The sequence below is a fragment of the Pleurodeles waltl genome, chromosome 8 (genome assembly GCF_031143425.1).
Source record: "Pleurodeles waltl isolate 20211129_DDA chromosome 8, aPleWal1.hap1.20221129, whole genome shotgun sequence".
NCBI classification, from domain to species: Eukaryota; Metazoa; Chordata; class Amphibia; order Caudata; family Salamandridae; genus Pleurodeles; species Pleurodeles waltl.
In genome coordinates, this window is record NC_090447.1 from 1,414,828,496 (window position 1) to 1,414,856,298 (window position 27,803).

At 42.5% G+C, this 27,803-nt stretch overlaps 1 protein-coding gene across 9 annotated transcripts; it reads left to right on the top strand.

The window, feature by feature from the left end:
- The first annotated feature begins 1,446 nt into the window (after window positions 1–1,446).
- On the top strand, window positions 1,447–27,746 carry LOC138248698 (carbonyl reductase [NADPH] 1-like). 9 transcript variants are annotated; one of them, XM_069202519.1, is made up of 6 exons: window positions 1,459–1,532; window positions 16,986–17,043; window positions 17,581–17,620; window positions 19,042–19,350; window positions 25,458–25,565; window positions 26,923–27,746. In XM_069202519.1, exons 1-6 carry the CDS (start codon window positions 1,462–1,464, stop codon window positions 27,357–27,359), a joined length of 1,023 nt encoding a protein of 340 aa, XP_069058620.1. In that variant the 5' UTR covers window positions 1,459–1,461; the 3' UTR covers window positions 27,360–27,746. The 9 variants fall into 9 exon arrangements, with proteins under 9 accessions (XP_069058624.1, XP_069058627.1, XP_069058623.1 ...); XM_069202520.1 differs by having other exon boundaries at window positions 19,045–19,350; XM_069202523.1 differs by lacking the exon at window positions 16,986–17,043 and having other exon boundaries at window positions 1,447–1,541.
- Window positions 27,747–27,803: the final 57 nt, after the last annotated feature.

Consider the following 27,803-nt stretch of genomic DNA (forward strand, 5'->3'; position numbering starts at 1 on the left):
CTTGTCAGGGTAAGGCACAAGCATACCCCAAATTAACCTGTGCTCTCCTTACTGGTAGCTTGGCACAGAGCAGTCAGGTTTAACTTAGAGGTAACGTGTAAAGTATTTGTGCAAGACTTCAAACAGTAATACAATGAAACCACCACTCAAAAATCATCCCACACCAGGTTAGAAAAATAGAGCAAAATGTAATATATAAAACAAGACCAAAACAGCAAATGTCCAATTTGTAGAATCAGAGTTAAGAATTTTTAAAGAATTTAGTGGATATAGCACCAAAAAGCACAAAGCTCCAACTTGGGAAATATGGTCACTCTGGATCGGGTCAAAGTCACATATTCAGACCGACCATGATGGACTGCAGGTCAGATACAGTCACTAGGCTGACTTTTCTGAAGTTTACCTTCTCAAGTTTGTGTCAGGAGTTCTGTCTGCATTGAAAAGAGCAGCGAGGAGCACGTAGAGCTTCACGGGAAGCTATCGGTGAGGCATGAAGAGCCTGCCAGTGTCACGGGCGGGCTTTGCTGGAACTTTCTGTTGGTGGTCCCCACTAGCGGTCAATGCTGCAGTGTGAAATGTCTGGCTGACAGAGCTTTGCACTGATGTGTGGTGCTAACGGCGAGGTTTCAGTGTGAAAGGCCCATTCCCAATTGTGAAGAGCCCAAAAGCTTAATTTCAGCACCCTTGAGCCAGTTTTGCAGGTCCACTAGTAGCATTTAATTTACTTGGAACAGGTTGTGCCACTTTGCTAGGGACCTATCAGCAAATGAAATATGCCAATTGGGTATAAGCCAAAGTTACCATGTTTTAAGCAGAGTACAAGCAGTTTATCACTGGTTAGCAGTGGTAAAGTGCACAGAGTCCTAATGCTCACAAAATCAAAATCAGCAAAAATGGAGGAGTAAAGGTAAAACGTCTGGGGATCACCCTGCAAAAAGGGCAAAGTCCAAAACTCAGTATTTTTCCCCTCAGCAAAACACACTTTAAACATTAAATATAAGAATAAAGCACGTTGAATTGTGTTCTACAGCTTTTAAGATGGCCCCTGGCTTATAATTAAGTAAACAAAGACAGAAAGGCCATATTGAAAACAGAGGATGTTCTATGAAGTTATGTTTGAGTATATCCTCGCCTTTGTAGAATCGTAAACCTTATGCCAATACAGTCGGTATTTTTCTCTTGGAAAGGTGGCGACCTTCCGAACATAAAATCATATTTAAATTTCCGTTTAAATTAGTCACCATCACCCATGCCCGCAAAGGAAACGTATCAAGTCGTCTCCTATGCCGAGCATCCGTAAAATACTGATATTTATTCTTGCATTGCACTGCCATTGGTGGTTGTTAGTCAGAAGTTTTTTTAGCCGTTCTGCATTGTTAGAGGCGTTTGCATGTTTTGGTATTATTTCCACAACTGCTGGTGCATCTTTTTCCAGTCTTTACCTGACAAAAGCGCCGAGTCATGGTGATGTTAGGGTTTCTGCCAATCCGAGCCCGCCCTGCCTCCAGGGCAAAAAACTCGAACCCCTCCTTGTAAGCCCGGTAATAATTCTGTTTTACTTTTGCATACTCAGTCACGGGATCTGCAGACAGGTGCGTTAAGGTTTGATCTCGTACAACGTACCGCCTTTCGCGCTATATTTTGGGCACTTTGTGCATCATGCCCTTCTACCTAGTCGAATACATTGAAACCCATTTCTTCCAAAAGCCGGGTTACCTTTATTGTTTTATCTCCCTTTATGTGGGCCGTGTTCCCAATCTTTTCGGTGCATTACGAGCCCCTCCTGTTAATGCATCAAGTTATCCACTTGTCTGTAGGGCATTGCTTCGTGCCCCTCTCAGCTCCGTGTCTTGACATCTTCAGTGGGCCCTATCTTGCTCCCCCTCCCGTTCAGTGCATCTTTCCCGTTTGCAATTTCCACTGAACTGCGTTCCGCCCTCTTTTTAGCACATTGGGCCCGTTGTTTACTTCAGGGCACTGTCTTGTTCTTAGTTTCATTGCATTGCCTCGTTATCCCTTTCCCCAGCATTTTTAATATCCTACTGCCAGGCCGTTACCACGTGGAAGCATGGCTTGTGCAAAGGGCGCTGACCTCCGGGAGCTCACTGCAGCGCTTTTCCTACAGCTTAGACCCAAAGAAAAGTGTGTTCACGTGCTATGTTTGAAGGTTACTGGAGCCATTGTCTGTTTTTATTTTTATTTTCACGTAGCTCCTTATTCTTATCTACACCCTCAATTTATTCCTCCTCTTTTCAATTGTTCAATAAACAGACTACTAAATAGGGCTAATGGGACGGGCACCAGATTTGCTTCCACACAGGACTCTGAGCAAAAACCAGCTCTGCCTGCTGCATTATGTCCAGCTCCCAGTGCATAACCCGCATGCAAGTTACTGGCACGGTTGGCATTGTTGTCGCGTTTTCGGGTGCATATTGTTAACATTCCTGTTTATGCGCTGTGGCTACTTGTGACGTTTGCATGCGTCATTTGTCACACTTTTGATGCCTTATAACAAGCAGAAAATGATTCATTTCTGAGATCTGTCTCCGTGTTTTTTTTTTTGCTTTGTTTGAATTCAGGGACGTGCAAGTTTGTTTTTTAACAAAAACCATCAGAACTAAAGATAATCGTATGCAATGAAAAAATAAAAAAATACCAGCTTGTGTATTGGCCCTCAGTAGGATGTTTACTTTCCTTGCTTCCATTAGAAATACATCACAGCAAGTATCACTATCAGAAATAAAATGGAGCTCTCAATGATAAACTTAATACTCTCGGTTCTCCTTTTATAAGTCTGGTAACAATTAAAGTTGTAATTTTCTCTATATATATATATATTTTTTTTTATATAGCTAGACCAGCGATGTATTCATCGTATTATTATTATTCATTGATCCATCAAAATTGTAGTTAGGTCGGGGAACCTTTTAAATCAAGCTCTTTAAAGACAGGTGTAAAAATGGTGAGAAAAGCGCACCGGTGGTTTAATGGAAAAGACTCGCTATCTTTTTTTTTTTTTTTTTCTTCACTTTTCACAAATAACATTTATTCAGTGCAACCATCTCCGTTAGCACGTTCATATCAACATTTATAGCGTTCTTGCATAAAGGTGTGTAAATTAAGCTAAAGCGTGTACGGTTTTGGTGTAGTATCAGGGTAGCAACTTAATATGCACTTTGAATGTCTAAGTTGTGTGCTTTAATCATTATTAACGCCCTTGTCGACGTTTACCCCGACTGACAGGTAATCACGGAATTTCATTGTTTTTATACGTTAACAGCTTCTATGAACCATTTGTAGTTGTGGACAGGTGTATCTATTATGAAGCTGGCTTACACTGCTGTCATGTATTTTAATCAGAGTTTGAAAAACTCTGTTGAAGTTTGGTTTGTTGATGTTCACGTTTACTGTTAAAAAGTTTGATTTTGAAACCAAATATAGCTGGTGGCCTGTAGGTGAATGCAGTTGGTGTAACATTTGGGTTCTCCACTGTGATGGCTTCACCAACACTGTGTTTAATGTCCTTTTTTTAGATGTTCACAAACATTGAAGTATGTTGTGGTAAGCATTCAAAATAATTTGTGGCCAGTATGTGTGTGGTCAGTGTAACGGTTAAACACGCCATGATATAGGTTTCTTTCACACATGAATGGTGTTTACAAACTTTGATATAGGTCTGATTTTTGTACCTAATATAATGGGTTGGGGGGGGGGTTCGCGCGCATAAATGACAATTGAGTTTGCAAGGGCATGTGTAATAGGCGTTGCTTTGACGTTGACGATTATCAGAAAACGTGTGTTTCAGAAACTAACAGAACTTGTGTGTATGTGGTTGATGTGTGCCAGACAGTTTGTAGGCTTCACCCTCGCCTGGCTCTCTTTGAATAGATTTTTCCACTCAATGAAGCAGTTGTGTCTCGAAACCTGATGGACTGTGTGGTGCATGCAGTATTTGTGCAACTCCCGTTTGCTAGGGCTTTGTTCACTCCATTGCTAATGATGTGTTAGTATTTGATCATCAGGGCATGTACTTTTTAGAACATGGTACCTTCTGTAGTTTGTGTGTATGTGGTGGGTGTGAATTCTGTATTCACTGAAATCGGTTGGTTTTGATGTTCATAGCCATAGTATACATGTATTAATCACTGCTATAACTTGTTTTGTGGTTGTCTATGAGGTGGTGTGTGACTTGGCTCACAGGCATTGCTACACTGACTTGATGGAGCTTTGATTAAATGTTTATGGTTATCAGAGTATGTATGGCCTGGTACCGCTGAGGCCTCCCTCCCACCACAGTGTTAGCCTCCCACATGGCTAGTCACACATTTAGACAATAAGACACACTTCTTGGGTTGGGGTCCTAATCCCTCGACTGTATTTTATTTACAAACAGTAATTTAAAATCAGTCATCACTTCAAACATTTATACGCACTAACCCATAATATTTACAGATTAATTTAAGAGTAGATGACTAGCCTTAACAGAGATGCTAATGCATCCGATTCCTAACACTTTCTAAATTCTGTTGCTGCATATCCAATTCAGTGACACTGGATGAGATCATGACTGGCCCCGATGGTGAGTCCCAAGGCCCAGTGCTAGCTTCATACCCATTGCACGTGCTTGGGTGGTTGGTCTAGGGACCAGATGCCAGCGATTGCTCGCAACCCGGTGCCCCTGGATGTTCCTGCCTTCGTTTCTCTGCCAGCACCCCTTGGAGGGTCCCGTCACATTGGTGTCCCGCTCAAGTCAGATAGAAATTGTGTGATCTTAGGCAATTATTTTATGCTAGAGTTGTCTTTTCATTTATTCTCGCATGAGTGCACCTTCAAATATGCGAGTTCAGCATTTCTGCTGTAAAAAAACAAACCTTTTTTTTGTTTGATTAAATAGACTAAACGTTTGCTCCATGTATAATAAGAATCTAGCCCAGGTATTGGGCATACAAGATCTGTGACTTTTTAGTTTACTAATAGCATTGCCACCAGAGCAGACCTATTTCCCAGTTTAAAACCTCCCTTTTAATAAATATATTACTAAAGCATAATGTGGTAGCACACTGCCATTTACAGATAGTAAATTTCCAAGAAAGGGCCACTAACCTGCAGCTTTACTGATAAAACTATGTAGTTTATTAATAATCTGTGAAAACTGGGTTTTAGGAAACATATTTATCATTTGCACATCATCAAAATAAGTGTTCTTATTTGTTTTCATCATATTAAAATATTTTTATCATCACACTGAAGAACAAAAAATGGCCTTTCACAGCTTCTGACATGTTTTTTGAAATGCTTGTACAGTTGACTTAATTATTTAAACATTGTGAGTTAGGAAAAACCCACACAGCCTTTCAATTCACACTGCTTATAGCAGGTTAAACAGGTCACCTTAGAAAATCCTGGAACTCTGCTGTCAGAATGAAAAAAAGACCAACTGACGTTTGACCTTTGTTTCTGAACACAGATCAAATGTAACAAGAACAAGATTTAAAGACGTTTCACTTTGACTGAACAGAGCACCTGTTCTTTGTCAACTTGCCAGAAAGGGAGAGTAAATCCTAAAAATAGCTCAACCTGATTGAAAAAAAAAAAAAAATTTGACTTGCCAAAGCGAGTAGATTTTTTGAGACCTGCAAAGACACTTCTTGTATGGAGCTCGCTGCACATAAGAGTGGCTGATGACCCAAACATCTGTGATTCTCCTGTAGTCCTGCATGCACCTGAACCTTCAGGACCGCTGACCGTTCACTCCACTCCCTGCACCCGACACCTAAGAGAAAGAGTGGGAGAAGACAAAACGGAACGAGGCAGAGCACTTATAACATATGCAATCTCACGTAAGGTTTATAAAAGTTTAATGACCGCCTGCCAATCCTCCGCACAGCTGCGCCCGAAAGACTCATTGCCACAGCCGCTTCGTTAGTTCGTTAGCTTTATTTCGGTAAAAATAAATACCATAAAAGCACACCACAAATCACAAATTCATAATTTTACAAGACAACAGGCTATGTATAAAAATCCTCAGAAGTAAAATGTTAAACTACATAAAAAACTTTGAACATAATCTTTTTCCCTCTAAAAATTCATACCATATTATGTGATCATGTGAAAATACAGAATTTTCCATACTAGGTGTCGGGAGTCAAATACATGCCTAACTAGATACAATAAATGAAATAAGAATAAAACATATCTATTTAAAAAGTATAGGAATGTATGGACATAAAAATAATCATTGAACAATAAAAAATTGATTAATGCATACATTTAAAATTCACAAGTGAGTTCGTCAGTGGCCGCTCCCAACGTCTGTTGTTGAATTTTCCCCTATTTTTTTAAGCGTATTCAATCTACAATGCCAAATGGAATCTAAATATTTTGCCAAACAACAAGCCACTAAAACAGATGGATCGGATTTAAGAACTCTCAGAGCCAATAGACAGTTCCTAAAACCCATTTTCCTACATAATGGAATAATCCAATGAGCCCTCTGTTTATGGTATGCAGAACATTGAAAGAGGACATGGGTTATGGATTCTTCCCTAGCACAGCCCATCGGGCACATCTTAGAGGTACAATTAGTATTAGACCATTTATGTGTTAGGATGCGCAAAGGAAGAGAACCTATCCTAAATCTAATATACAATGCACGTGAATGTGGAGAAAGTACTGTGTCCAGATATATTGCTCAGATTCATAGTGGCATTTGATTTTTAGAAAGCTGCCAGTCATAGATGATGATGATGAGACTGCAGACAATTGTGTAAGTTGGACATTGAGCCAAAATGCATACTTCAGAATCTGAGTTGCGTTTATTGGGATAGATAACGGATCCTTCCAGTATGACCCCAGACCAAGTAGTACGAAGGTCCGTTCTACGTACGCACACCACTTGATTTTTAGACTAGTGTTGCTGGCCATCAGGTTAGCTAGCCCGCATCTATAGGGAGTAAGAGAATCCAATGACCATAGGCGAATCCAAAACAACAGAGGCCTAAGAGCAGCGATCTGGCTAATGGGAGGCAAATTTAGATCCATTCGGATAGGAAGCATTGGGGTACTGGAGGGAACTCTTAACAATGACCTTAAAAAAGAGTTTTCCACCCTTGTCGAATCATCCAGATTGCAATGGCCCCACAGTTCAGCTCCATAAAGGCCCCCCCCCCCCTTGCTTGTGATTTATAAATTTCAATAGCGGGCGTCATGGCGAAGCTAGGAGATCTAGCTGCAAATCTTACGATACCACTCGCCCGTTGTTTCAAGCGGAGGTTTGCTTTCTGAAGATGGGAATGCCACTTAAGTGAATCTTAATTTCAGGCCAAGATATTCAAAATCACCAACTCTTTCCAGCGCGGCACCCTCTAAGTAAATAGGTCGCCGCATCCTATCTTTTCTGTCCCCAAACACCATACATTTAGTTTTTAGTCGGTTGATTTCCAGGCCATGGTCATTACAGAAATCCATGAACCTCGAAAGCAGGGTTGAAAGGCCTGTAGCTGTTTGGGATATCAGCAAGGTGTCATCAGCAAATAGGAGGCAAAGAATCTTCTGCCCTTCTATTTTGGGGGCATAATTGGAACACTCAATGAGTTAGGGAATGCATGCATTTATAAATAGAAGGAATAGGGTAGGGGCGAGTACACAGCCTTGTCTCACGCCACGAACAGTAGGAAAATATTCAGTTAGTTCACCTTGCCGACCCCATCTGATTCTGGCATAATTGCCAGTGTAGAGATCTCTAATGATATTTAAAATAGAGCAGGGGACTCCCAGTTTGGTCAGGACCTCCCACAGTTTGTAACGGGGTACTAAATCGAAAGCTGATTTTAAATCAACAAATGCTACAAATAAATGGCCTAAGTCCACATCAACACCTTTCCATTTAATGGAGATAAAACGGAAAATCTGGTCTACTGTACTGACTTTTTCCCTGAAACCCGCTTGGAGGTGACTTAGGATTTGGTTTTCCACTATCCATTTCTTCAGCCTGCTCAACAATTGGTGGCAAAATATTTTTGGGAGATTATCGAGGAGGCTGATAGGTCTATAGTTTCCCGGGGAATTCCTCTCACCTTTCTTGTAGATGGGGACGATAATTGCCTCTTTCCATGAGTCAGGGTAGGATCTAGTGGTCAGAATGGCGTTAGAAAGCCTATTGATATACGGACTTCAGATGTTCTGGTTCGCTTTGAACATATCTGAGGGGATCCCATCCGACCCTGGGGCCTTCGCTGCTTTTTGAGCAGTGATGGCCAACGCAGTTTCGTTCAATGTGAAGGGAGGCAAGGAGGACATAGGTGAGTAAGATGCTGTCGACTCTCCCAAGCTTGGTACATCGCAGGCCAGTGGGGAGCCATACAGTTCCTTGAAATGGGAAAGCCAGGCATCGGGAGTGATGTGGGACTCCAGATAGGGTGCTCGGTTCTGGTCGCTACAAGACACCAGAACCGTTTGGAGTCGTGGACCCTAGCTGCCTCAGATAATTCACTCCAAAGCCCCTCTTCATGCACCTGTTTGCTCTTATTACATGTAGAAGCATAATGGCGCCTAGCATTGATAATTCCTAGTCTATCTTTTGTCCTTAACACATTAACCAAAGTATTTTTAGCCTCTCTGCACCTCTTGTTGAACCATTTGCTGCAGGGTTGGGCACAGAAGTTAGTCAATGGCCTAACGCATTTGGAAAACAGCTCTTTCAGGATTGCAAAGAGGTCCAAATGTAAAGACGTAACTTCGGATGGGGCAAATATAAGGCTATCGTCGAATAACTGGTGGGTAGAAATTAAAACACACAGTTTATCTCGAAGCTTGTTCAATCTCTGAAAGGAGTCCCATCTTACCGTACGCCTATTGCTAGACAACTCCATACCACCAGAAGGAGCAGAAGAAAATACAGCTCCTGCTAAAAAAAGATCTCTTATACGTGATCTGGAGAGGGGTGTGGTCGCTGGTATGTTGATTACCCACTTCCACATCTAATATGTGGTGCCAAACTCTTAAATCAAAGAAAATGTAATCCAGTTTGTTACTATATAATCCCCTGGAAAAAGTTGGTCTGGCAGGAGTATCAGCTGGAAAGCGGCCATTGCCAAAACGGAGACCATGGAGTATCATAAGGTCTATTATCTGTGTAGCCCTAACACAAGGTTTATGTGAATTTTGTTGTATGGGATGGGGGGGGGGGGGGATATTCCATATGGTGTCTTCAGGCTGCATAACCTCTATGAGGTCTGGGTTAAGATCGAGTTGGACATTAAAATCCCCGCTATTATAATGTGGTATTTCAAACGGAGGTCCGGGATTAAAATATTCAATAACTCAATAGTAGTTGAACGTTGGTTGGAAGGACCCGGCCTACTATAGATATTTATACAAAGAACAGGGGAGCCTGAGATCGGTTGGATAGCAATGGCCAAGATATCAGGGGAATCTACATATACCTCCTTAATTCCTCCCACCTCTGTTGATTTTACCCAGGTACATAAGCCCCCTGTTGCCCTACCTGCTTGCGATGGCTTAGCTGGTTTAAAGAAAGAGCTAAACCCCTGTCTATACGTGCAGTGTGTTGCCCAAGTTTCCTGAAACATACAGACATTAAAGTTTTCAACACATGCCCCCCACTCAATGTCAGCAAGTTTGCCATTGATGCCAGCCACGTTCCAGGACAGAAGTTTTGCTGTCGCCTGAACAGTGGAACAACTTAATTTATTAAAAGTGTCATCTGGGGGATGGCTATCAATGAGCTCCACCAGAGGTAAATTTGTAAAATTGTTAGTAATATAAGATTGTGATTCCAGAGATGGTGCAACACCTGGACTGGGTAGATTAGGTAAAGGACCTATAACCTGTGGATCTGGGCTAAAAATGGAAATACAGGAGTTAGGAAGACATAGTCAATCAATGTCAGAGGTAGCACCCTGGAGATCAAGTTCGCATGCTGTTTGGCCGCTGGGAACAGGACGGGTGTTAGTCGTGGGAGCTGGATCAGATGGTGTGCCTTTGAAAACCTAATGGCCTATAATCTTGATAGTCTACAGAACAGCTCGGAGCCAAATTGGCTGTTCTGGAGGAAGGATTCAGCTGCATGAGACCGGCAGAAGGGCGGCTATTGCTAAGAAAGATAGCAGAAGACTTCCTATTTGTGTTACGTGCTTCCATATCTAGGAGACCTGTTACCAAGTGGGGATTTTTAAAATTGAGTTTTATGAAGTCCCAGCTACCAGGTAGGCCATTTACTCGTTCCGCAGATAGAATATCATCATGGATGACTGAGCCGCAGCCTCTAACATGTCTCAACCAATGCGAGACCTTGTTAACAAGAGAGGCTTTGTCTTCCCGTGTATTTGGAGGCAAAGATGGAACACTGCACATGTATATATAGTTAGTATTGGTTAAATATGAATTCTGACCAAAAGCTTTTGTAGTGTCCCATTTAAAAAGGACGTTAGAAAAAGGAGAAATGTTACTTTCGGAGGGGGACACATGCTGGCTGTTGAGACGCTGCCTTCCCATAGGGCCTGCTGCGCTTGCTGGCGATGGCAGGGGCCCAGTTGGCAAAACGCCTTTTTCAAGCGGATGTTTAATTGTCGCAGGATTTGGCTTGGACTCACAAGTAGGTGAGGATGTTTGCTTTTTAGAAGGGAGGTGATTTCGAACAATAGAGATTTCAGCTCGCCTACTTCGCTCTTGTGGCTAGACACCAGTGCTAGCAAGTCATCTTGCGGGGGAGCGCTCTCCGCATGTGACAAAGTCATAGGGGTTGATCGAGGATTTTCCAGGATTTCCAGATCTTGGGGGACCAAAGGGGAAAAACGGTTAGAACAGGGAATTGTGAAATTTGTTGCATTGGCTTTTGATGCTTCAGGTTCGAGATGGGATGCAAGGAGAGTAGGAGAACTGGCGATTTTAGTAGAGCCTTGGGAGGCTAACATCTGGTGGGGAGAAGTAGCGGTTTGCAAATTGGGAGCAGTATGCGATCTTGGAGTTAGAAATGGAATAAGAGTACCGTTTTCGGCTCCTTTCGTCAAGCTCTCTCCTCTTCAATCAGGTCGTCAATTTCCTTAGCAACACAATTAGTGTGAGGTAGCGTGGCCTTATTTGTTTTGGGTATTTTAGATTTAACGGAGCCTAGTGCAGGGCTGCCTTTCGCCTTGCGCTTCCCCATCAAATAATGAGACTACCAAACAATGTAAAAATAATATTTTTAAAAAAATGTCCAGCACTATGTAGCCTGACGCCGTACCTCAGGGCCCAGAGGGGGGGCCCAGCCTGGCCTCCTTCGGGCGCAGATGGGCCCGCCCTTGGCCCGGGCTGGGCCCGGGCGCGTCCCGCGCAGCGGTGATGCGCGGTGCGCTTTATAGCACCCGCGTTAGAGTTCAAGTAGCCCCAGGTGAGGGGCAGCAGGAAAGGGAGCCTGAGACTTTGAGTCCCACCAGGCTCAACTTGGCAACCCACAGCCGCTTCGCTTCTAAAGGAATGAGTGCCGAACTCAGATGAGTCAAAAGTTGCTGTGGGCAGAGCACGCTTCAGTATTCGAGAGAATTGGTACCTAGTCAGTGGTGTGCCGTCTGCATGGCGCAAGACCGACTGGCCCTCTCCCTTAAGCACCTTCAAGAATGCTATGACTGACGGTGTAGCAAACTAGTCGGGTATCCCATCCGGCCCAAGGAATTCTGAATAAGCAATAAAGAAGAAACCCCTCATAGGCCCTGCTGGCCCTTGGGACTAAACTGGCTGCCAAAAGGTCTGGTAATCTTGGGCAGCAAGCAGCCACAGATGCTCTCGGAAGGGCATGGGAAATACTTCCACTCCTGGATGGTGGAACCTGATTACCTGCATCTTAAAACAGGACAGAGCATCAGCAGCATTGTTTAACACACCAGGTACATGTTTAGCTCTGGAAAGGACATTAAAACGCAGACACAGGAACACAATTTCTTTCAGAACCCTTAGAATCATCTGCATTTTGCAGCTTGCTGTTTGATACATTCTACCCCTGTCATGTTGTCTGACCAGAAAATCACTGACTGCGTAATTGCTCAGGCCAAACTGCCAGGGCAACAAGGATTTGGAGCAACTCCAGAAATACAATATTGGCCAACAACCCAGGCAGCACCCATTCCTTAGGCCAGCGCTGCATACACCATCCAGCCACAAAGATGGCTCCAAACCCCTCACTGCTCGCTGCACTCGTAAGGAGACCCGGCTCTCCATTGGACTTAGGCTGCCCTGGCCACACGACTATTCCATTAAAGTCATGCAGGAATTACTCTCAAACCCTCATATCCTGCTTGACCTCGCTAGAGAGCCTGGTGTGGTGATGCTTCCCATTCAGTCCAGCAATGGAACATGAGAAGGGGTGCCCCATGGGAATGATCTGTAGAGCAAAATTAAGTTGCCCCACTAGCCCTTGCAGCTGATGGAGCGTGCCCTTCTTAGCCCTCAAACATGCCCACAAAGCTTGGGAGAAAGCACCAACCTTCTCCATCGGAAGCCTGGATACCCCTGCCACAGAATCCAATTCAGTTCCAAAAAACTCAATTGAGTGGCTGGGCCTACCATCAATTTCTGAAAGATCCCTAAAGCGTTAGAGCATCCACTCTGGGAGTGCAGGGGCCCAAGGAACAAAAAATCATCAAGATGGTGTAGAACCCACTGGTGTCCAGACCTCTCCCTAAAAACCCATTCGAGAAACGTACTAAACTTCTCAAACTAGGAACAGGACATGGTGAATCCCATCAGCATACACTTGATGGAAGTGTTCTGGGTGAACAGGCAGCAACCGGAAAGTAGACTCCATATCAGATTTAGTTCACATTCCCAGGTCCCGTAGCATCTAAATTGCTTGCTCCAAGGACTCGTATTTGACTGAGCGTAAAGCCCTTTCAATAGCCTCACTTACAGAACCGCCCATGGGAGCTGACAGGTTATGAATCAGCCTGAACCCTTCTTACTTAGGAACCACCCCCAGGGGGAGTAAACAAATCCATCCGTAGGGTCTCTCTCAAAAGGGCCCGCCACACATCCCAGACCCAACTCTTTGAAGATCTTTGCCCTCTCCACGCTCGGGTTGGATTTCTGAGACTACTGTTTTTTACAGTGAGGAGAGCCCACATAGTTCTTACCGGGATCCTAAAGTCCTCTTTAAAACCCTCATTCAGTATCACAGCAGCCGTTTGGTTAGTGCAAGTATTGAGCCAAGGGACCATTGCCCTTAAGTTAATTGGGAAGGGCAGTTTGCCAAATTCCACATTGTCACTCCAGTTTCTTGTTGCCCTTGTCTCTGGTTTTGTTTTTTAAAACACTTCGATTCAGGATGGGAGACCTGGCGACAGAACGAACAGCAATGTTTGAATCCAAAGTTATCAGGAGGTCGGGTACAGGTATGCCAGTTAAAATCCCAGTAGGCCCCTTACTTTGGGCACCCGCTGGCCGACCCTGACCCTCCCCAAAAGGGCTGACCTATAGCACCTTGTGTCCGATTCATAAATCGGATCCTGGTGATTATTTCAGTCTGGTCCCATCCCAGGGTGGGCCTAGGCTCTCAAAACATCTACTTGCCCACTCACTTTGGCAAGTCATATTTTATCAGGTCAAGCTATTTTTAGCATTTACTTGCCCCTTCTGGCAGTTGACAAAGAAAGGGTGTCCTGTTCAGTCAGAAAGTGAAGGAGGCCTTTCAATCTTTTTCTGGTCACTTTTGCTCTGTGTTTGGAGACAAAGGTCAAAAGTCACTTTGTCTTACAATTAATTATTCTTCTGACTGCAGAGTTCCAGGATTGGTTCAGTTTTTTCTTAACACAACATTTAAATACCTAAGTCAACTGTACAAACATTTCAAAATATATTTTGGGAGTTGTGAAAGCCCATCGTTTGTACTTCTGTGTGTTGAGAAAAATATTTTAATAGGATGAAAACAAATCAAAACACTTTCTTGGTGATGTGTAAAGGGTAAATAGGTTTTCTGAAACATGATTTTCACAGGTTTAATGCATTATATAATTTTATCAGTAAAGCTGCAAGTTAGTGGGAAGGTTTTTGGACATTTCCTGGAAATTTTCTGTCTGTAAATGACAGTGTGGCCACATCATGCTTTAGTAATATATTAAAAGCGAGTGTTTAAACATAAGCCTAGAAATACTCCTTCCCTGGTAGCAATGCTATTAGTAGCTAGGAGGCAAGTAATGGATCACGAGTCCCCTCTCTGTGGCCTAGATTACTTTTATACATGGAGCAAACATTTAGTCTATTTAATCAAACAAAGAAGTTTTTTTTTTCTTCTTTTTTTTTTTTTGTGCAGCAGAAATGCTGAGCTCATAGTTTTGAAGGTAAACACATTTATGTGAGAATGAAGAATAATGTGACTCTGTAAACTAAAATATTTGCCTAGGATCACACAATTTGAGACCCATTTGCGAGTCAAGTATATTAAAGTTATAGCCGAGTAGACTATTCAAGTTACTCAACCTGCAGGTCTAGTAACATTTAAATCATATTTCAAGGCGTGGGTCTTTTGGCTTTGATCCTCCTAAACTCTTTTTCATGGTCCTTCCAGGCTGTAATATCATATTTATCATGCACACCACAATTCTGATATTTTGAAACGTTCCAGCAAAATGACCTTAGTCGAGAAGCGCTTGACCCAATTAGCCAATGTCCCATGAACCTTTTTCTTGTGAGCCCAATGGCTGCATTCCCTAGAGTGCGCACGTTCTTTTTATCGATTAACCTCCTTCTTCTCAGACTTATCCACCAGTAGATCAAAATGTCCATGTATGCCCCTTTCCAATTTTTTTCTTTTACCTCTGTTGGCACATGCACACCCAATCACTCAGACTCAGATTGAATATCACCCAAACCTATAGGGAATAAAGAGGCCCCAGTACCTATACTCGCCTCCCCCTGGGCAGGGGCAGATGCCATCTTATCTGCTGCTCCCCCTGGAATGCTGATACTCCCTGCTGTACTCAACACAGCCGACGTATAAATCAGTGGCTGAGCAGGAACCCCAAATGCTTGTGGAGCCTGTCTCCCTACCAGCGCTTAAGAGTTAGAGGGTTAGCCACCTTGACCCAAATAGTCCCCTCAAACCTTTAACCAATCGTGCTCCCCTGTGCTCCCTGACCGTCCTTTGCACTACCCAAGTGAGACACTTGGTGTTGTGCTTTCTCCATAACATCACCCTCACCAGTCCCTGCCAAGGTGCCTCCCCCCCCCCCCCCCCCCCCCCCCCCCCCCCCCAGGGGCAGACAGCATTCCCCACTCCCAAGAACCATGGCAACACAGGTGCTAAATTAGCCACCAAGTCCTGCTGTACATGCCATACCAGAATTCAAATTCTGAACAACACCTCCGACCACCGCCGTCCCAGTGACAGTAGCAGCAGTACCTGTACAACCAACTGGCTAGAACCACCCTCCTGGGGGGCTGAGGCTCCAGGCATAACCCCCACCCCAAGGCTGGGACCAGTGTGTTTGCAGTAACAGGCTGCAGTCACCCGTATAGGAGCATCCCAGGCCGGGGACAAACCCACCGGCGCTATCGACAAATGGCTAGTGTTCTGGTTCCCATGAATCCCCTGGTCACTTTCAGCCTGCCCCAGCAGATTAATCTTATGCATCCCCTTTCCACCAGGGGCCAGATGTAGTAAACCTTTTGCACGTCGCAAACAGCGAATTTTGCTGTTTGCGACGTGCAAAAAGCACATTGCGATTCCCAAACCCCGTTTTGCGATTCGGTAACCTGGTTACCGAATCGCAAAACAGGACTGCGAGTTGCAATTAGGAAGGGGTGTTCACTTCCTAATTGCGAGTCGCAGCGCGATGTTGTATTGTTTTGTGACCACGAACGCGGTCGCAAAACAATGGCGTTAACACCCATTTCAAATGGGTGCTAACCCATTCGTAAAAGGGAAGGGGTCCCATGCTTTTTGAATGGCATTAAAAACCTTTTTCCAGAGTAGGCAGTGGTCCTGTGGACCACTGCCTGCTCTGAAAAAATTAAACGAAAACGTTTCATTTTTTTAGTTTTGTAATGCATCTCGTTTTCCTTTAAGGAAAACGGGCTGCATTACAAAAAAAAAAAACTGCTTTATTTAGAAGCAGTCAGACATGGTGGTCTGCTGTCTCCAGCAGGCCACCATCCTGAGAGTGCCGCGGTTCTCAAGGGGGTCGCAAATTGTGACGCACCTCATGAATATTCATGAGGTGGGCCTTTGCGACCCCCCTGCGAATCGCAGATGGTGTCAGGGACACCATCCAACATTCTGAATTGCGACTAGCAAATTGCGAGTCGGTCTGACTCGCAATTTGCGGGTCGCAATTCAGAATGTACCTACATCTGGCCCTAGCTCTCTTCAGGCCTGGGGAAATGCCTCCCTGGTAGGCCCTCCTTCCCTCCTAGGCCCCTCCGCCTGCTCCCTGGAGACCTTAGGTGGCTGTGACTTCAATAATGCAATGGCCTGATCCATATCATCCAATCTAAGCATCAATGCCTCTAACAGTGCCCCAGTTCGGGATCGCTTAGCACCATGTTGCCCACTTGCTGCCATACTTCTCTACCACTACATCCACGGGAGCGTTAAAACCACAATAACCACCATACGTTCAAGGAGGCCCTTAGTTAAACGCAAACAGAGGGCATTACAGCAAACATAGTATAAATAACAGAGCTGCAATCACTGTGCGATAGCCCTCCTTGGTCAGTCAGATAAATGGGGAAAAGTCTCTTAATATGAAAGGGACAAATTAAGATGACTAGTTCCATGTCGATCTTTACATCCGGGGTCTTTGTCACCGTACTGAGAGGGGTTGAGATGCCCTAATCTGTAGAATGGAAATTTGAGCTCATAGGGACTGTACGTTCTCCACTTGCAAGCATCTATGTGTGTGTGTATGTGGTTTTTTTTTTATTGTTTTTTTTAAATTTATTTTGAGCTAATTTACCCCTTTTCCGGGGTAAATTTGCCCCCTGATTCTCCTTAGAACTGGAGTCCAAGGATTGGATGAGGATGGCCTTGGGCATCAAATACATGTAAAAAAGGTAAGAAACTAGGCTTTGAAGGTCCCACATAGGAAGGTGAATATATGAGCTGAAGGGCAGCATGGTTACTTGATGCGTGCGCTCAGACAAAGAGTTAAATCAAGATAAAGTTGTTCTAGTTATCCCACTTTCTTTGAGTCTGATGATAAAAATGCTGTGGCCAACCGTGTCGGATCTTGAATTTGCAAAAGTTATTTCTGGGCATTAGCAGCCGAGATTCTTGTGAGTGAAAAATAAACCTAATGTGCGTTCCTTAACAACTTTGAGAGCTCAGCAAGACCCCCTTCATTTTGTAAAGGTTGTTCAAGTTTCTATTTTGCCTTAATGAACTGTCTTTTGGATGAATGGATAATCATGAAAAAGAGAAATTGTGATTTATGCAGTTTTCATTTTTCGTGCCCAACACTTGCATACTCTTAATTAACCTTCTGGCAGGTATATTATAAAACTTGTAACGAGCAAACATGTGCAGACTATAATCTATCATTTAGCTGGCTACATTGAAGTTGCAAATGTGTGGTTGTTTTTTTTTTGTAGGACCCTGTCAGCACACCAGACCACCAAATATCTGTGAAAGGTAATATTATTAAAATCTGGTGGTACGTTGTTTGCACTAATGATAACTAGTTTGTGGCAACATTATTTCAACATCTTATTACACACTTATGAAATCATAATTCTGATTTATGGAGGATGAGGTTTAGGTGTTGGTAATATTGCAACTTCTGATAACCATAATATTATGTCACTGGTTTCATCCTTATACATGTGGAATATTTCCAATACAAGAGGGAAAGGTAATATAATTTTGTTCAAAAGTAGAAGTAGAAATCCATTCAAACCAAACATCCAAAGGTTTGTTGCTAGCTCTCATGTATCTACCTAACCAACCACTTTCTTCCTTCCCAAAGTTTCATTATCACTGACTTTTCTCTCCCGACTTCAGTATATATTCTGACCTTTTGCTAACTGACCTTTGTCTCTCCTGTCTCGTCCTGCATCCGTGTCCCTGCTTTACTTCATCTAGTCTTGTGTGTCTCTTAGTAATCCTGTTCCAACTAAGTCGAACAAAGGATTGAGGACCACACAGCAACGCTTAGTTCAGTGTCCATGTAGGGTAGGACAAAGAGTTGCTTCACCTGTAGCATAATAACAGGAGCAGGTTAATGGGCCTGAGAGTGGATATGTGCATTGAAGAACGCAGTGTCCAGTTGCTGCCTACATTCCACAACATGAGGGCCTCCATCTAGAACTTTGCCAGCATAGAAGTTAAGTCTTACAAATCTTCCCAAAGAGTACTAACAAAATTACATTTGTCAACTCCTTTTTTTTTTTTTTGTTTTGTTGTTGTTGTTGTTGTTGTTGCTGGAAGGCATTCTGTGACTGATCAACAGCATTTCAGGTAAGTAGAACACCAGACATGAGCTAATGTGTATATATCAGGTGATGAACTGGGCTGCGATGAATTAAATCAACTTCAATATACACACAGGTTCGTGTTTGGTGTTCAACTTACCTGGATTGCTGTGTTTCCTAGTACGCATTATAGGCTTTTCCACGCCAGTCACAGGAGCCCCACACCAATGTCCTGAGGCAGGAGTGGGAAAGCTATTGTGTGTTCTCAGTCTTACTGGGGAGGCTTAGTTGAGCACTATTTATCAAAGGGTGTAAAACACACATCTAGACCTATCCAGGCAATTGTCCTGGGTAATGCTGCTAATTTGGGGATCATGCATAGTTTCACTGTGGCTCAGTGGCTTCCATACAGGCATTGTATGTGGTAACTAGGATATCACCTAACCCACTGGGATCCTGTCCACCAGAACACTATTTTTTGCAGGCCTTTCCTGTTCATATTGTGCACTTTAGCAGGTCTTGTCTGGTGTCTCAGTTCCACTTATAGTAGACATTTTCTCCAACTGTTAGTGAGTGCATTGTTCATGTTCGCTTTAGGTGGTATGCAATATTCTTTTACAACATTTTTTCCTTTTTTCCCAGTAGTGCATTGTTGCCCAACCATGGCTAGCACCAGAGTAGCAGTAGTAACTGGAGGCAATAAAGGCATCGGACTGGCAATTGTGCGGGCTCTCTGCAAGCAGTTCAAAGGAGATGTGTACCTGACTGCCCGAGACCCTAAACTGGGGGAAGCATCTGTGAAAAAGCTGCAAGAGGAAGAGGGTCTGACGTCTCATTTCCACCAACTGGACATCACAGACTTGCAGAGTATCAGAGCACTGAGGGACTTCATGAAGAAAGAGTATGGTGGGATAGATGTTCTGATCAATAATGCCGGAATTGCTTTCAAAGGTAAATTGCAGTTGATTGTTGGGATTGCATCTAGGATGTGCCAGGTGGGATAATCATAAATTGCAGAAGACAGTAGAAGCCTTCTGTATGTTTGTGTTATAGGAATAAAACTTTGAACTCTGTATTAGAATGGTGATCTACTAAGGATACAGAGCAAGAGGGATCGAGGCAGAAAGAAATAGGAAAATGAGGACAGGAGTTGAAAACAAGCAAGAGTGACCAAGAACCCTTAAGTTTGAGATAAAGACAGTGTAGGTAGAAGAAAGAGGTAAGGAGTAGAATCAAAACTAAGCAGCATTACTATGTGTACATTTACCATGCCCTAAGAAAAACTGAGTGCCAGCATTTGTGTGTGTGTGTGTGGTGCTTTTTTTTTTTTTTTTTTTTTTCTTTTTCTTTTTCTTCTTGAAAAAAACAAATGTAATGCACCAGGTGTACCTGATGCTCATTTTGGGTCCAGTAATGAGGGCCCCCCACTACTTTTAGCTTAGTCGCTTTGTTGACCACTAGTTGTTAACCCAGCTGTGGAGATGTTCTGTTGCTTAAAATTAATAGAGACATTCTTAACAAAAACCCCATGACAGTCAGGGTAGGAAGGGGTTTTGCATGGTGTTACCCTGTGACCAAAATAGTAGGAAGGGGTTTTATATTGTGAACTCTGACACAAATACAATAGGCAGGAGTTTTACATTGTCAGCGCCTGCTAAACACCACAAAAAGAGTATTTACATTGTTTAACACGAGGAGGCCATTTTACACAGATCCCTAGCTTAGGACAGGCTAAAAATACACGGTTTTCCTTGTGTAGTAATTTTATGTTTAATATTTGGTTGTGTGAATGAAAGTATGTTTTCTTTTTAAAGCTAAAAACATTGCAAAGTGAACAATTACACTTAATAAGCCAATGTTCTGAGTTTATATTCCACATCACCTCCCTATGTATGCCTTGGACTGCCCTGTTTTACTGCCCTGACGTTCAAGTACTAAAGGAGTGTATTTGCTGCTCAATTGGGTTCCAGTCACATAACGCAATGACATTATTGGGTGGCAAAGGCAGCAAGAAAGACTTTTTGTTTAGTGAACTGGAACAGGCATCAGCCAGGGTGAGCAGCAGCTAGAAACTGTCCATATGAGGCTGGAGGCAGAGATCTGAAGCAGATTGTGAGTGACTGCAAGCACTAAGGTGTTCAGGAGACTGGGGCTTAGACCTTCTGTTCACTGTACTAACAGGTGTTTGACACTAGGGTTGGTGGGTATGGTTGACCCTCTAGTAGTCACTGTGAAAGGAGTCTCCTAAGTAAATCAACAGATTTGAACTTGATTCATAAAATACGTCCCCATCCCAGTCTTAAGCAGTCTCTTTATGGAAAGTGGACGTCAAGACTGACCAGCAAAGAAACGGGAAGAGGACTGCCTAAGAATGATTGTTGCACCACTGTGCAAAGACTGAGACCCATCCATCATTGCATGAGGGGAGCTGCTTATAGCCCTTACAGTGGAAAAACAAAACACCTTATATACAACAGGACTCTCACGCACTATTGGCTGCATTCTTGCATCCCTCACATACCAGCAGTCTCACACTCCCAGCAGCATCCATTGTAGTAGCAGCCACATTATAACAGAAGCAATAACACCCCCGTAGACTAGTAGCCACACACTGACAGCACTCACACCGCAGAGTAGCAGGCCAGCACTACTGTAAGCACCCTAAAACCTTTCACAATGTAGCTTTCACAGACTACCTAAAGCACTTTCACACCTCTCATTCACTAGAGGCAAAGACAATAGTTCTGGTTGATAACTGAAAGAGGCTCTTTATTAGGATTGTGTGTGCATGTGGTAGATTGGATGGGTAGTGGTGAAATACAAGAGTAAATACATGCCTGGGTGCAAGGATTAGTGACTGTATATGGATGAGTGATTGAGTACATTAGTGCATAGATAGATGGTTGAGTGTCTGTATGAATGAAAGCACCGACTCCCCTTCAGTTCTAAGTCTGATCTCTTAACTTTGTCAGTGCTTGATTATGTTTCAGTTTAATGATGCATCGGTTCCCAGTAACCTAAAACGTGTTTATATATCTAAAATCCCAAATGCCACAATTTTACTGTCGAACACCTTTGTACTTGTGCCTCCGTGCGTGAACGTGGCCTTCACGATTTAACATCAAAGCAAGTTAAAAAAAAGAAAAGGAGCACTCAATGGGGTAGCAGCATGACATCCATTTTATTCTCCAGACAGCAGACGCATTTCGGCAAAAAGTTGCCTTTCTTAATGCTGATGTCACGCACAATATCACATGATCGGTTAAAATATTCTTCCAAGCACATTCATTGGTTGATATAACAATAATGAAAACGGACTGATATTTATCTGCGTACTTCTTTGGCCACCATCTTGCCTTCATGATGCTTATTCCTTTGAGTAATCCTGCTCTTTGCGCAAATGCCCTAGTTGTCCCTTCATTGAAGATAATAGCCACAGGAGTACGTGGAGAAATGCATGCAGGAGGGTTGGCCGCTGGGGTTGGCCATTGGCCCACGCTTATTATATTTACAAATGTGCCTGCTAAAAAATAAAAAAAACTCACTGAAAAAAACAAAGGGTACAGGAAAGTTTTATAGTTAGGTTCTGAATTTACTCGCAGAAAGCTATTGATTAACTAACTCACGTAACTTGTGCCTTTGACATGCACATCTAATTACTCCACATATTAAATCATTCTGTGACCTCTTCATATTATCACTGCAACATTTGCAATAACATTATTGATGAGAAAACTGTGCATGATGGGGGGTGAGTTATAGTTACCTTAGGAGGCGTGTTATAGTTGCCTGAGTTAAGTATAACTGCTGAACTTCTATTGTTTTTTGCAAGTAAATTCAGAACCTAGCTATAAAGTCCCTGTAACTTTTTATTTTATTTTTTTATATATAGTGTGTGTGTGCGTGTGTGTTTATATATAAATAAATATATTATCATAGTACACACATGGCATGCTGCGGGCCAGGCAATGCTACACCACTTCAGTAACTGCATATCCATACAAACCTAATCAGACTCTGATCTGTGGTAGAAAAACCAGAGCAGTCTGTGAATTCTTCCTCAGTCTACTGAACATGCAGCAGAGCCATAATGGCAGATGGTAATCTGTAAAATTACAAATATGGGCCAGGTTAAAGCGATCACCTGCTTGCTCTAGTGGCTGTCATTTTAACCCGTCTGTGCGTGATAGCCTTTTTTAGCCATTTTGTACAGCAGCTTGGCTGATGTGCAGAATGTCCGAAGGTTTAAAAAAAAAAAAAAAAACATGAAATGGCCAGCGTTGACCTGTGTCATAGTGCTTTTTTATTTTTTGTACAGTCAGTCATGCTGTAAGCAACCATGCTGCTATCCAACATGGCAAAAACATTGGCTAAGCAATTATATCTTGCGTAGGCAAGAACTATTGGTTTTGACAATGCTTTTGGGGGAAAAAAGCACAATGACTAAGGTAAAATATGTAGCCTTATGCATGTGTTCAAGATGGTATATATGAGACGTTAATATGAGCCTTTACAGTGCTCTGAGGAAATACAGTGAGCAGTAAAGCTCATTTTGAATTGCATTGCTGAGAATGTTTCATTCTAAAAACATGCACAAGTTTCCAAAATATAATGGTTTTGTGGCTATTTATAATGCTCTTTAATCTATGCAAAACATGCAGAGAAATAGAAGCAAGATTGAATTTTATTTTAAAAGCGTAGTGTGTTCCCAAATAATATTTGCAGTGTGAAAGGGACTGATATTGCAGAAAGTATGGCTACTCTATCAAGCAATTTGATACCCCAGAGATATTTGTAACTTATAAATAAATGCAAGCAATATTAGCAGGCTGTTTTGCCCAATTGTTTTGCAATTTTTAAACACCTTATTAGATACTAATTCACTAAGGCATTTAATAGTGTTTCTGAATTATTCCAATATTAAACAAATAAAGGACAATCAGTGTAAATCCATTAAGTGTAATATGCAAAGAAAATTAAAATATAATTGATGACCCGTCCTTAAAGTAACAAAACTGCACCTACATGTCTGATCCTGCATGGGCGTAGAATTTAAAACTTTCAGGAATTCACAAGAGTTTACAGAAGTACATCTGTAAAGTGGTCTAGGTTTCCAGGCATACTCCTAATAAACTTGTGTGAATTCCAAAAGTTCTTCTGTGATGAGAATACAAGCTTAAACAGTACCCACTCATAAACTAAACGTCTGCATATGTAGAACTTGTGAGCATTTAAATATTTGTCAGAAATACAGCCCTGGCATGTTCAGAGTCTGGCATTATCGGAATGGTGGCATAGTGTGAACTCTGATATATACTAAACCATAACAATTTGGTCACGGAGAGGCTTACAGATCCCTGACAGAATTACAGAGGCTACTATCGGAGATATGATGTGAACACGCTACCATAATTTGGCACCCAGTGGGGAAACTGATTTTATTTTTTACAGGACGAGTACTTTCTGAAGACTTTTGTCCCTTCGTCATGGCTTTTGCTTTCAAGGTACAAAAAGTTTGATGGGCAACCACCATCTGTTTTGACAAACCATTGAACTTTTTTTGTTTTTTTAGAAACCAATTACAAAGTGGGAGTTTGTTTCTGAAAAACAAAACCCAAATGGCCCCACACCCTGGGAGGCAGCACTCTGGTTGTGTTTGTCATTATTTGTATTGTTTCTGCCCTCGCCACCAGAAGTTACCTGGCTGTGACAGAGGGAAAAAAGGATCTTATGTCATCTATGCAAAATAGGGTAAAAGCTTTCTCCGATGTCCCCTTCTCCATCAGAGGAAGCTTTTAATCAACTGAACCAACAGGGGCTTCGTCATCGGCAAGCTTAAAGTTTAGCCATTGAGTCCGGTGGACGTAGGGTGCGGCAAACGCGGTACTCTGTTGCATTTGCGACTTGGTACCCTGCCCGCCAAACACTATAAATCTGGCCCAATGTCACTCCTATTCTATAACTTACATTCCCAAAGGCGTTTGGAAAATACCAGATTGATCAAGTAGGTCACCTCCTATCAGTGGTAATGTTCTCATTAATTCTGTCCTACCTGCTGGCATGATGATTGGTGGCTATGATAGAAAGTGGTTACACGTTGTAATAATGTTGTGTAAAACAGCGTTGCTGATTGCTTTCCCTTACCCTAAGTTCAGGGGTCCACCTATCTCAGTACAGTGTCCGGCCCAGGATTTCAGATATGCTGCACCCTTCACATGTAGTACATACCTTTAATACTGATTTGTTAAAGTTGCAAGAGATTGCACGCCTGAAAACAGAATCCTTACAATTAATGTGAATGCATGAAAGGTGTGCATGCTGGAGAGCTGTAGTTACAAGAAAGTCATATTTTCTTTGTTTATGGGAGTCAGTTGGCATACACGTTTATTCTTCAATATTTCTATAGAGTTAAAACGTTATCACACATTGTTTAAATCAGTATAGCTGTAACAGCTTTAGATTAGAAGAAGTAGGAAATATTAATCAAGTTTGCGATTAATTTAATGACTTTCAAATCCAATTAGAAGTTAAAGGGTATCCTAGCTCAGTATTTCAAGCCCAAAGTTGACAAACAGAAATTTCTTCTGCATTATTCTAAAGATGGGGGTTCTCAAAACTGCAGTGATGCAATTGTAAGGGGAGTGTTGGCCATTATCCGTCCCATGGGGGTGAGATGAAATGGAAAACTCAAATTTTAAGAAGGGATCTTTTGATTTGATAACCTACTATGCGAACAACGTAGTGCACACACTGCATTGTGCAAAGGGTATTTCTTTCATTAAGAAGAAGCGGGTGAAGCAGCCGCAGTGGAGCAGAGAATGTTTTTGCAGAACTGTCCATGATCGTGAATTGCAACATTTAGTTTTTGTGCTTGCACAGGAACTTACCTGTTTACTGTTGATTGTGTTGCTTTTGCAGCAGCAACACAGTGCACAGATTAAAACTTGCTAACTGTTCCCCATGGCAAGTTATGTAAATTAATAATTCTATATACAGACTTCTTTATTTTGAAATCAAACTAATTATTTCTTCTTTCCTCTTCTGAACCGTTCAAAAAGTCGCTGATACTACACCATTTCATATTCAAGCTGAAGTTACTATAAAAACCAACTTTTTCGCCACCAGGGATGTCTGCACGGAGTTTTTACCGCTCATAAAGCCTCACGGTAAGCTCTAAGCTGCTAATAATGTGCACCTGGATGTATGTGTTCTTCCTTTCACTGATGCTTTGAACAGACTTGTCGGCCGACCCCTATCAACGCGGACTTACCCCGGGTTTATTTTAGTGACTCTTTAATGGCTCTGGCTCATGCACTCAGTCATACGGGGCAGTGGGCAGCAGCTATTGACAGCTTGTAGACCCTGCCTGAATACTTGGCAAATAAACATTTAGATGCCACAAAGTGGCTTGCTTGGGTGATTAACGAGTGTACTTCTCTGCCTTCTTCTCCCTTTGTCAGTGAAGAGTCTGCTGTGCTTGCTGCCTTTTCTCCCAGCAGTGACTGTTGTGGAGCTCCACTACCCTGGCCTTTGTTGTCAGCTACTGAAACCATTTTCAGGAATTTGTTCAGTGTTAATGTGTTTCTTTCCAACAGTTTTGCAGTAATGTAAACTAAGGCAATGGTAATGCCGTGGTACAGTAATTAATGAGTAGTCGCTATTGAGGATTCAGTGTTAGCTGGTTCTTAAGAACGAGGTGGCCACAGGGTTCCTTTCAGAAATGAACTTGCATGTGGTAATGTCCAATGAAACGATGTATAACATTTAAAGACCATCTGATCAGTGTAGGAAAGAGGGATATGACACTGCACTTAGAGGAGAGCAAAGAAGCGTGTTAGACAAGACTGTACAGACAAGTATGAAAGTCACAGCACACCCAAGGTCAGAGACCAAAGTGCGGTGAAGTACCACAGCACGGGGCAGAGAAGATCACAGCGGAAGCGAGAAGGGTAAAGGACAAAAGTGGCCTTGATGTTATGATAGTGGAGGCTCAAACTGGGAGTCAGATTAGCATTTTTCAGTGATCTGTGAGTATACGATGAACAGCCTGCTAGGCTTTTAGAGCTGGCAAAATGGTAAGCATTGATCAGACATTGCAGAGAACAGGAGACAGACGTGGTGAGGTTGTGCAGAGCGGCAGGGAGGCAAGCCCAGAGCAAATTGGTTAGAACAGAGCAGATATTGGAGATCAGACAGTCAACGTTGCAGAGGACATATAAGGCATTTTGGTGAGCGAGGGAGGTGCACAATGATAATTTTCGTAAGCACATAAGGGGAATTGGAAGAAGCCCAGAGAGGACATAAGGGGACCCAGTTTCTGTTAAGGAAATACATTTATTCACAAGTCATTTTTTTACCATAGCATAAGCCCAATTCCATATTCATTTAAATTCTTAAACTCTATACATTTTGTAAACAACTAGAATTGAATGTACTAGTTTACTTAGCACCTTATTTTAGTAAATACATTTCCTGAAATGACTAGACTTCGTTAAAATTGTAAAAAATCTTTTCTTCATACAGGAAGAGTTGTAAATGTGTCCAGCATGTCTAGTCAACACGCTTTGGCCAAGTGCAGCAAAGATCTCCAAAATAAATTTCGCAGTGACACCATCACTGAAGACGAGCTGGTAGCACTCATGGAAAAGTTTGTTGAAGACACCAAGAAAGGAATTCACAGCCAGGAGGGCTGGCCCAACACAGCGTATGGGGTGTCAAAAATCGGAGTAACAGTCCTGTCCATGATTCAAGGAAGGAGGCTGAGTAAAGAAAGGGGAGCAGATGGAATACTTCTTAATGCTTGTTGTCCTGGATGGGTCAGAACCGACATGGCAGGTGACAAGGCTACAAAAAGTCCAGACGAGGGAGCTGAAACACCAGTTTATCTAGCACTCTTGCCTAGTGATGCTGAGGCGCCCCAGGGTCAATTTGTTAGTGAAAAAAAAGTGGGAAAGTGGTAAAACTACTGAATGCCTTTTCCCCGAGTACCCATTATTTTTAATTATGACAAAGACAACACTAAGTGCTATATGACTTTCAAACAGCATGTGTGACTAGTCATGTATGCTGTAACCCCATAATCCTGAATCCTTCTTTGTTTTTATATTCTGAACAAATAGATAATCGACATGGTACCATTGTGTCTTATTGTAATTTCCCTCAAATTCCTGTTCCTTACGACAAGTGCATTTAACATTTTTGTAGATGTTATGGTAGTATGCAAGAGATTGTGCCTGTGGTTCATCAGGCCACAAATAAAATATCTATTTCCTCTAACTATTGGTATGATGTGAGAAATGTTAAGTATTGTCTGTATAACATGTTCCAAAATAAATGGGTGCATTGATTGACCGTGTTTCTGAAATTTGCTAGGTTGTGACTGGATTAAAATCTAAATGTTTTTG

Excerpts from the sequence above, each read along its gene's own strand:
- LOC138248698 (XM_069202519.1), top strand. The coding sequence starts at position 1,462 with ATGGTGATGTTAGGGTTTCTGCCAATCCGAGCCCGCCCTGCCTCCAGG. Across the intron at positions 17,621-19,041 it reads CCACCAAATATCTGTGAAAG|TAGTGCATTGTTGCCCAACC; the intron begins GTAATATTATTA and ends CTTTTTTCCCAG. Across the intron at positions 25,566-26,922 it reads ACCGCTCATAAAGCCTCACG|GAAGAGTTGTAAATGTGTCC; the intron begins GTAAGCTCTAAG and ends TTCTTCATACAG.